The sequence below is a fragment of the Egretta garzetta genome, unplaced genomic scaffold (assembly GCF_000687185.1).
Source record: "Egretta garzetta isolate BGI_Z169 unplaced genomic scaffold, ASM68718v1 scaffold434, whole genome shotgun sequence".
Lineage (NCBI taxonomy): Eukaryota > Metazoa > Chordata > Aves > Pelecaniformes > Ardeidae > Egretta > Egretta garzetta.
Window position 1 is genome coordinate 1,886,158 of NW_009259584.1, and position 10,154 is coordinate 1,896,311.

The 10,154-nt window shown below is 37.5% G+C and overlaps 1 protein-coding gene across 1 annotated transcript in view; it reads right to left on the reverse strand.

Annotated features, from left to right (window-relative positions):
* MALRD1 (MAM and LDL receptor class A domain containing 1) overlaps positions 1 to 9,645 on the reverse strand; it is a 276,978-nt gene extending 267,333 nt beyond the window's left edge. Inside the window, exons 1-4 of the mRNA XM_009637718.1 lie at positions 9,483 to 9,645; positions 5,185 to 5,325; positions 1,049 to 1,143; positions 810 to 971 (exon numbers count right to left, since the gene is read on the reverse strand). Of these exons, the coding sequence (XP_009636013.1) occupies positions 810 to 971; positions 1,049 to 1,143; positions 5,185 to 5,325; positions 9,483 to 9,645 (561 nt within the window). The remainder of the gene's footprint in view (positions 1 to 809; positions 972 to 1,048; positions 1,144 to 5,184; positions 5,326 to 9,482) is intronic.
* Positions 9,646 to 10,154: the final 509 nt, after the last annotated feature.

Below are 10,154 nucleotides of genomic sequence, written 5' to 3' on the forward strand. Positions count from 1 at the left end.
GATACTTTATCACAGTGTTACCTCTGCAAGTCAAGTAATTATGCTACTCATATGGTTTAATGAAATGAGGTTGTGCTCTCATGCCTTCAGGTTTGTATGCTAACCAACTCTCCGCAGTAACTACTGTAGGAGAAAGTGTCTTTGATTTTCTTCTTTGCTCCCCACTTTCCCTCCAGTATTATGCATAACAGTGAGTATACATCATCCACGATATTATAGCCCTAAGTTGCATTTACTGTGCTAATGTTTTGTGTAAATGCACATGTAAAAACATTTACATAGCCTATGAGGTTTGCATTGTTTTTCAGCAGCTTTGAGCAAAATAAAAACATATGCATGTGTTCTGTGACAAAGGCTCAAAGCTACAATGAATAATTAAGTACAGCATTTGTCACCTGAAGCAACCCTACAGAACAATATCTCTTAGTGTAGAATGGTATTTCCCATATAAATTAAACCTTGAGTTTATCAGTACAGTTAAATTAAGGCTAAGGGAATACTGTATTAAAAGTTAAGATCCCAATTATATCACCTGTATGTGTAGGTAGTTAATTTATGATGCAATGAGACTGGCTTATTTAAGACACCTGTATGGTATAAGTAAGATTTGGCATTAGTTTTAACACCACCAATAGATAAGAACAAGCAGCATTTGTTAATGTCAACTGTGAACTTCCAAATGGCTTCTTGCTCTTTTACCTTATGATAGTGCTTTCCATTTACAAAATATTTAGTTTTGACTTATTAAAACCCCCACAATTTATAAACCATTCAATGAGTGCAATTTACAGTCACCTCAATTTACCAACCTCATACTTTTCAGTGCTATTGATTGTGATGGTAGTTGCTTTCCACTGATTTTGCAGTTCTCCTGAAACTTGCCATATGTTTGTAACAGTATCTTCAGAGTGCTTTTGAAGCCCCACCATCAACGTTCCACTCATTTGACTGATCCAATAATGAAATGTAATCTAGGACAAAAAGGTCTGATTATTCCAGAGAAGCACTATGACAAACAATGAAATACAAGGACTATGCATCAAAATACCTGGCAAACGTGTTCTTTGTCAGTTGGAAGGAAAACATTGGTCCTTAAAGTTGCAGAAGAGGATTGCATTTCAGAGGACAATGAGATGAAGTAAGCTATTAAAAGGAATAAAAAAGAAATCTGAGAAGCTTGGAGAGAAAAGTTACATAAAACATAACAGTAAAACAAGAAGAGGCATACATACAGGCATGATTTAATAACTAAAAAGCCAGCTAGAAGTTTTTCCCCAGGAAAGATTCATATCACACTTGTAGCCATTCTCTGCCAAGCTTGCTCCATCTTGCTGCTGAAATTTCAAGTGTTGTTCCAAAATGTTTCATGTGCTGATGGCTTAAATACTCAATTAATAAGTGCAAAATTTTGGGACAAAGTAAAAGTAACTCAGCAAGCTGATCAAAGAGCTTAAACCCTAATTATTGAGTAGATCACATATTTCATGCCTAAACAAAAAACTATTGTGACCAACAAAACAGATTGGTTACAATTCAAGTCTCTAAGGAGGTGGCGGAAGATGGGAGAGGAGATTGTGGCGTTCCTCTGTGTTCCCTGTACACACTTGTAATGTAAAGGGTTGTCTTCAGAAGCTCCACACTACCATTAAAGATACCAGTATCTTTCCCCTTACAAAACAAGTCCAAATTCAAGCTTTGCTTTACTTGAAAGTGTAATAGTTCAGCAAGTGTCAGTGAAATATGTTTGTTGCTTTGCCTTCTGGCTTATTGTGTCTCTTCCTGACAATATTGTTTCCTATCTTCTAAAAGACGGGAGGCAACCACCCTATTTTGGATATCAAAAGCCACTAGTCAAAATTTGGTTCTTCCTGAACATGGAGATTTCAGAGACATTAGATGTTAAAGCATGCAGGGAGGGGGACTGTAAAAAGCTTTTTTTTTTTTTTTTTTTTTTTTTTAATTCCTTTCCCATCTCTCCCTCCCAAACTCCAAGCAATGTCAGGTAAACTGTTGCCCTCTGGCATTAACATGTAAATGAAAGGAGAAAGATGAAGGAGAAAAAAGCTAAGTGGGACTGATGGAATAAAAAAAAAAGTCCTAAAAATAAAGATTACTACAGAAAGCAAATACCAGAGGATATACAGAAACAACTAAATACTTCATTTATAAAACTACACACCCTGACCTCTCATCCTTGCATGCAACTGGAAAGTCACTGGCAAAGGACCACAAGGCTAGCTCAGTGCTAGAGCCAGCTGAGCAACCCCCCCAGAGAAGCATTTTGCAGCCTGCTACCAGAGCAGTGGCCACGCTCCCCCTAGGATTTAGGCCTTTCATGACTGCTCAAGCAGCACTTTCAGAGCCTGCCAGCTGCAAGGATGTTCTTCCTACCCACAACAGATGGCTTGATGCCTCAACAGAGCCCTATCCCTGACTCCAATCTGCTTCATTGGGTTTTAACTTCCATAACACTTTGAACTTTTTCTTTTAGTTCCCTAAAGATAAATGTATCAGACTCATAAGCAAGGTCAGATTTCACCTGCCACAGGAATTTTAAGTCAGATGGGGCAGAAATAGTAATTTTAAGAAATTTCTTGAACAGTGATTTTACATTAAACCTCTGCATAGATAATAGGTTTCAATTAGTAAAATCAGGATGTGTTTTGTTTGTGTTTCTTTTTAAACTGGTTGTCACTAGTCCATTCAACTACATTTCAGTGAAAATAAGAACCATTAGAAGAGACAGAGCAAAAATAAAAAATGTGTTGGGTTCTAGTAAATGATTACATAAATCTTCAGAGGAGTTTCATCTACCGAGTGATCTTTGCTCTTCTGCTAATGTGCGTGCAATTACTTATCCCAATGACAGGAACTCTTCCCTTTAATATTCTGCCATAGAGCATACTCTGCTCAATTGTCACCATACAATATAAATTCTGATCTTTAAGCAGGAACCAACATAAAACTGATTACACACTCTGTTGAGTCACCAGCAGTGGGAAAACTTGAATAGCTGCCATGAGGAGATAAATATGTCCTAGGTGATTAGAACCAGCATTCAGAAAATGAAACTACAGGTTAGCCATTCTCCAGGTAGAAAACTGAAATAACCAAATACATTCAAATCTCCTTAGCCATTCAGTTCACAGATCTGAGTACACAGCCTCTCAGAAAGCTCAATAAGTACGAGTAATCAAGCTTTCTGTTATCTGATCAAAATAACTTAGATTGATATGGTTACCAATAGCTATCACAATCCAGACCTGGCAGATACAATGGTGACTGAGCACCCAAAACAAGTCAATGGGAAAATACAGGTGCCTAACAGTTTGCTTCCTCTGTAAGAAACGCTTAAATTTGGTGGTTCTCAACCTTTTGCTAGCTTTAGGTACCTAGATAAGTTAAACTTTTGCCTCCCCACCAGTTCTTTACAAGATAAGGGTAACCTTTTTTATTGCTTATAAACTAGAATATCTTTCAGGTCTTTGCTACATCCTGATGCAGTGTGTACTACCAATCAAGCACAAATCCTAGAAACTTCAACTAGAGCAAGACTATTGCTTGGTTGATTAATTTTTATTCTAGCCAAGAATTTGCTATATTTTTATTCCATACTATTTGTCTTTTATTTGCTTCTTGATAAGAAGAGCTGTTATTGTTTTAAAGATACTTACATACTTAAAATAAAAATTGTGTTTATAAAAAAGGTTTGGTAGTTACTCAAATTTTTGTGCTAATGTCAGTTTACATCAATACTTATTTTAGAGGAGCCTTATTTTCAGAAGCATAGTACACACAGCAGGATGTGCTTGTATGCTACACACAAGAAAAAAATGAAGCTTAGAGGCACATTGCATGGATGAAGTTTCCTAATTACATACCATCATGAAAATTGTCAGCTGTGGAATGAGAACTTGCAGGAAAAAGTGGAGTGGGGTTTTTCTGTTAATGTTTTTGTATGAAAAAAATTTAAAGTTCTGTACCATTTTCATTTTGCTGTTATCTAAGCAAGTTTTCCATGCATTCACCTTTAAACCACCAATTCACATTAATCATTATATAGAACTTCTACCTGTTTGGTAGCTTACATAACATGTAGAAGGTGCTACTTCAGAACAGTACAGATTTCCACACTCCAAAATAATCACAGTTTGGCAATGAGGTGAAAAACACCTAGGCTAATCAGTCTCACGACACTTTAGTCTGACATAAGGTTATATTCTTGTACGCTTTCCAATACTGCATGCCTGCCTTCAGGTGCTTGCTCTGAGGCCTGCTGCAGCATTACTTATGCACAGGACAGGTAGGAGGGAGTGGGGGAGAAAGGGAAAAAGAATAATGGAAAATATGAAGAAGAGAATTAAACAGTTTGGGGTGATTACTTCAACCAGCTCACTTCTTTACTGTGAGAGCAGAGGTCCCCATTAAATTCTTTCCCTCCTTCCTTGCTTTCTTACAAACAAGCTTTCTAATGTCTTTGGAAAGCAGGAGAAGGCTTACTGAAGCTAAAAGTGTTGGCTCTGGTTAGCTAAAAAGATATGAAGAAAATCACATATTACAGAAGGAAGAAGCTGGATTTTGGAAGGTGGGCTTAACTTGGCAGTTGGACAAATATAAGGGACATTTTCTCTGAGGACAGGGATGATTGATTACTTAGTTGAAGGACAGTCTTTGATGCAAAGTGAAATTGTGATAGGATTTAGAGAGGAGCTAGCTCAAATGGGTTATCAAGGCTCTTCCTGTCCCCAGATCCAAAGTCATCTTCTCTCAAAGTATTTGGAGCGGTAGTATTAGGCACAGATAATAGATACACACACTCATCACATTCACCAATTCAAGAAGAGATGAAAATACATCTCAAAATGGGGGACCCAACACTCATTTCTAAACTTTGCAACCATCAAGACTAAAATTATCACCTGATATCTCCAAGACAGGTAAAGGTCACTCAGGTACTCGTTCCTCCATGATAAAAAGAACTGCTTTCTAGAATATTGTCTTTTTTTCTGGAATTCTGGGTTATTGTAATTACAATCACCTAAAACCCCAGGCACAAGTGCTCAGGAAAGATGATGCAGAATACAATTGAATTATCAAGAAATAAGTGAAATTAAGCAAAGAAAATAGAGAACTATATCATTTGTAAGAGCCCATGGTTCCTTCAAAGAACACAAGGATTCTTACCACTGTCATTCCCATTGTGGTCAGAGTACGGTGGTCCCATGCCAGATCGACCATTTCTTCTTATCCACCCAGGCTGTAAATCCAATTCACGAAGAGCTTTGCACAGATCAGTTTCAAAATCACACTTTTCACAAGAGGAACCTGAATTGAAGCAAACAAACAAAAAATTAAAATGTCAAAAACAGAAGCAAAGGGATACGTTCTCACCATTGCTTGCTATTTAATTAGCACACAGAAACACTCCAAATGGCCTCCTAAAAAAAGGTAGGGAACACCAGAAGTTTTAAATCATGAACACAGAGGAACAGGACAGTGGAAGAGGGACAAGAGACAATGAATGTTGAAAAAAACCACAGTAAACCACCAAGCCCTCCCCTCACCAAACCAAATCCATACCAGTCCATTTATATGGTATCACTAGAACATATGCTTTTTTCTTCACAAATATACATGTAGCTACCTACTTGTAGGAAACTGTCCAAGCTAGCATAGCTTACACACAGAGACTGATCTTAAAATGTAGCACAGCCATCAGCTGAAGAATTTTGGTATATCCTCTGTTTATCCAGGGTTTTTACACAGAAAAACAAAGACTTAACACCAGGAAATAACCAGATAGCAAAAATATTTTTCCTATTCCACTACTGTTTATTTCACCATTTCACAACCTGCATTTTTTGAGAACTTTGAGTATAAGCCCATTCCTAGAACCGCCGCCCCAGGGCTTAGTAACAGAAAGGTGAGGCTCTCATCATCTGACATACTCCAAAGTTTACCAGTGCTCATCATCTTTACTAAGCTGCTGCATTGCAGCAGAAACCACATTGTTCAGAGAAGAGCTGAAACAAGTCCCCAGAATGACACAGTGTCCCCATTTGCCTTTCCTCTGACCTTACATCTCCCAGTGGACATAGCAAGCTGGAGGGAAAGGACTGCTTGTCGCCCTTCCACATTCCCCTGTAGGGCAGCATAGGTTAGAAAAGGGAGGCAAAACATGCCTTTCTGGCACAAAACCCAGTTTGGTGTACCAGTTCATCCAGGGAATTTGAGGTGGGTATGCGACCAGATAAATAGTTGTTTACTGGGAGGGAGGGACAGAAGTTTGTTTCTGCTCTGGTGTCCCTTTCTGCATTGCGTCCAAGCTGAATGGAAGAGCTTGCATGTGGACAGACCCATTCCTTGAACCACTTCACTGTAATGGTGGAAGGATTTAAAAATTAAAAAAAATCTAATCAAATGCATCTGTAAAGGGCAAGCTTGTTGCAACTTCAACCCAAGCAGAATGTCCAGTATGTGGGACTGTCTCCAGATTTCATGTGTTGTGTGGAAACTTTCGGTTCCCCTGCACTTTCTCTGACACAGCAGAGGAAGATAGGTTAAGCCTCTACCTCCTAATTGGGATTGTGGTTAGACATGAGAGCTACGATGTCTTTGCACTCCCTCTCAAATTGGTGTGCACTCCAGGCCCCTGCTAATGCTTTTGGTCTATTCTGTATTATCACAGTTCACTAATCATTTTAAATAAAGTTGCAACTGCAGTGTTTATAGTCACACTCTGACGTCCAATTTCATGGCTTTCATATTCACATCAACTTACTGCGACAATTAATTATAAGGTGAGAGAGGGAAAAAATAGATATAATTCACATAAGCACTCCAGACTCAAGTTCCTGTGCAGATTGGCTGATTCATCAATCGACTTTTTATTGCTGCTTTTACTCCTTAGCTCTTTAAGTGGCTGAAAAGCATGTCAGTGGTCCTTCAAAAGCACAAACACTGCTGAGGTGTATCTGCTTCACATTACATGGAATGCACCAAATCACATTCAGTATTTCCTCACAGATTTTCTCATAGCTGAAAAAACAATTTAAAATAAATACGTACAAAATAGGAAGAACAGTACCTTTTTAAATTTAAAAAGAAAATAAATCTTCAATCATTTATTATTATTTTCCAAGGCAATATTCATTTTCACAGAAAACATAGCTTGAAAGCAAAGCAATGTAAATTTGCTGGAAGATAGATTTACAAAGATAAAAATCATTGCTTGGAGAGGAAAAGGCCAGAAGGAAGAAATGTGTGGGATGTTCTAGATATTTTTTGCAGAATTTCCTGTGAACAAAACAAACATTTAAAATAACCTCTAAGGAAAAATTCCAAGTCTCACAGAAACAGACTACAGTTTAAGGTTCTTTTTCAAGTGTGTATGTGTATAAAATCTCAGTTTGGATATTCTGGGACCAAAATATTTTTAAGAGTAGTTAGCTATCATGTATCGCCTAGTGAATATTTTGCAATAGCAGTTCAGGGATAAAAAAAAAAATGACTGTACGGTTTATTCTGCTCCTTTTCCAGTGCCGTGACAAAGCACAAACCAACAACATCCGAAGTCCAAAGTGATGATAAAAACACTCCATCTGAACTTCCAACTTTGATACACTTTCAGTGTAGAAACAACGTGAGTAGAGCCCAGAGAAAATAGCAGGGACCCGTCATGAACATGAGATCAGAGAGCTGAAACCGAAGTAGAAAAATAATTTTGCGATAATCCCAAATCAGAAGAGTGGGTGGCAGCAGGATGAATCCTCAGTTTGACACCCTGATCTGTATCTTCAGGTCTGACAGCTAACATCCCTCCTGGAGTGATCCAGAGCATTATCCAGGCAGCCCCAGCATCCACAGCCTGACACTCACAGCCTACTTCTACACATCTTCCTCACCCATATTTAAAATACAACATTATTTGGTATTTAGGTCTTTCACAGAGCCCATAGGCTCACTTTTCTAAACTAGTCTTTGGAGCAACATTTAATTTCTCTACTTTCACATAAGCATTTGTCTATGACTATTTCCTCAACACACAAGCGTTAAAAGCCTCCATAAAAATTAATGGAAGAATGCATCTCTTGCTGCATATTCTGCAATCATAGTAGCAAGTGCTGCCTGGAGGAAATGCTCTTTCTAGGAAAACCAAGACCAAGCACAATGAGGATTTCAAGGCTATGCAGTGAAATGTAGCATAATCACCTCTTGTGCAAGTGTTAAAAAAAAAAAAATATGCTAACCTGAGATGTATTAGTCACACATCAGGGGATTCAACAGGAGTACTTTCCAGCCATTGGCATTTAATACATTTTAGTACAGCACAATAAAGTTACAAAATGTATTGATATCCAATACAGTCTTAAGAATTGTCTTATTTGCAGAGGAACAAAAATCAAGTATCCTAGAGTTGATTCTAGACTCCTGTTCCAAACAGATATCCGCACTGTATTTGAATAAAACAGGGAGTCACACTGGAAGAAGAAAAAACAAGATATATCTGGGCACACAATTGTCATTTGAGGAATCTGGATTTAAGTTACTGCTCTTTCTCATAGATTTCAGCTGAATTTAATGACTGCTAACATGCTCTAATTAGCATTTTTCAGTGTGCACAGAAACACACAGGTTCATCTAAAGACACTCAAAATTTAAAGCTACACCTCAAAAACCCAAAAAATATAGTAGCTTCCTTTGTTTCACAGTGAGAGGAAGAATAGATAAGCTTTTTGTTAAAATTAGAATTTTTGATAAATCCAAGCTCTTCTTAACTCTCCAGAATAAAGATCCTCAAAGCGCAGGACTATCTTATGTGTCATATGAAATAATTTACAGCATCATTTTGTTACAGTATTCTGGACATATTAGATTTCTGATGCAAATTTACTCAGATGATATCAGTTAAAATTCATTCTCACTGCTTAGAGCTTTCCTTTAACGGAAACAGCATCAACCGTACTCACAGCCTCTGAACATGACAAAGATTAAGCTGGGATTATCAGTTCATGAATTCAAGAAAATTTTCCCCCTTGCCCAGAGGGAGGAAAAAAAAAAAACAAACAACCCAACCTGTTATCACTTATACCTTGATCTAGGTATTTTGGATGAAATCTGAATTTCAGCAAAAAATTTTACCATGAATTAAGGAAAAAAAAAAGTAAAATTTGTTAAATGTCATTTTAATTTACACAGATGAGGAAACGCTTGCTTTGATACATAATATCCATCTGAAGATTTATGAAATCTTGTATAGAGATTGCACTGTATAGAGGTTGAAACTTAGCAGGAAAAAATCAAACTGAAGCAGGAAGAAACTGTCTTAGAAAATCAAATGAAGCAGAGAGTGGGAATGAAAAAAGTAATTCCCAGACATTTTTGTAACATAAAATATACACACACGCACACACAGTTCTCCCTGCTGCCACATTCAGTTATCAAGCTGTATCACATTTATGATGAAGCCCCCTGAGACTTACCATGTTTCTCATCACTGCTGCCTCCACACGGGCTGGCGAAAACACACAGTTCCCCGGGTGGAGCAGAGGAGCCATCACCACATTGGCATTCGCTTCCTGTAGATGGCTGAGTGTCTACCAGAGCAAAGCAATATAACGCACAGAAGAATACAAATCTGTTCATGGGCTATGTTACTATCCAAGGCTTCACTTGGAAAAGAATTATTTTAACTGTCTATTATTGGTCTTTGAAAAAAGATATGTTTACACACATCTCTCTGAAAGACGTTTCCAGAACCTCACTTTCCAAACCTTCAGCTTAAGGGAAATACGGCTTCCGCGGAGCACTGGCTTTCAACCAGGTGTGTCTTTAGATAATATTTAACTGAATTATAACATTGGTTTATGACTAAAAAATTTTGGTGTATACTATGCAAATCAAATGTATATCATTAACTTACTGATTAGATTTATTGCCAGATAGTTTGCAAATGCATTAGATAAGAAAATAACAGGACAACAGAGTAAGATACCTAAGTCATCAACATTCATAAAGATCTCTCTTTTCTCTAAGGGAGTTAGCAAATGCTTGCAAAACTTATGAAGAGTTTGTGCACCAAATGTAGAAAATAGTTGAGAAATTGAAAGTTGATTTTTGCATCAAAGGGATTGTAAGTGACTGATCTAGGGAAA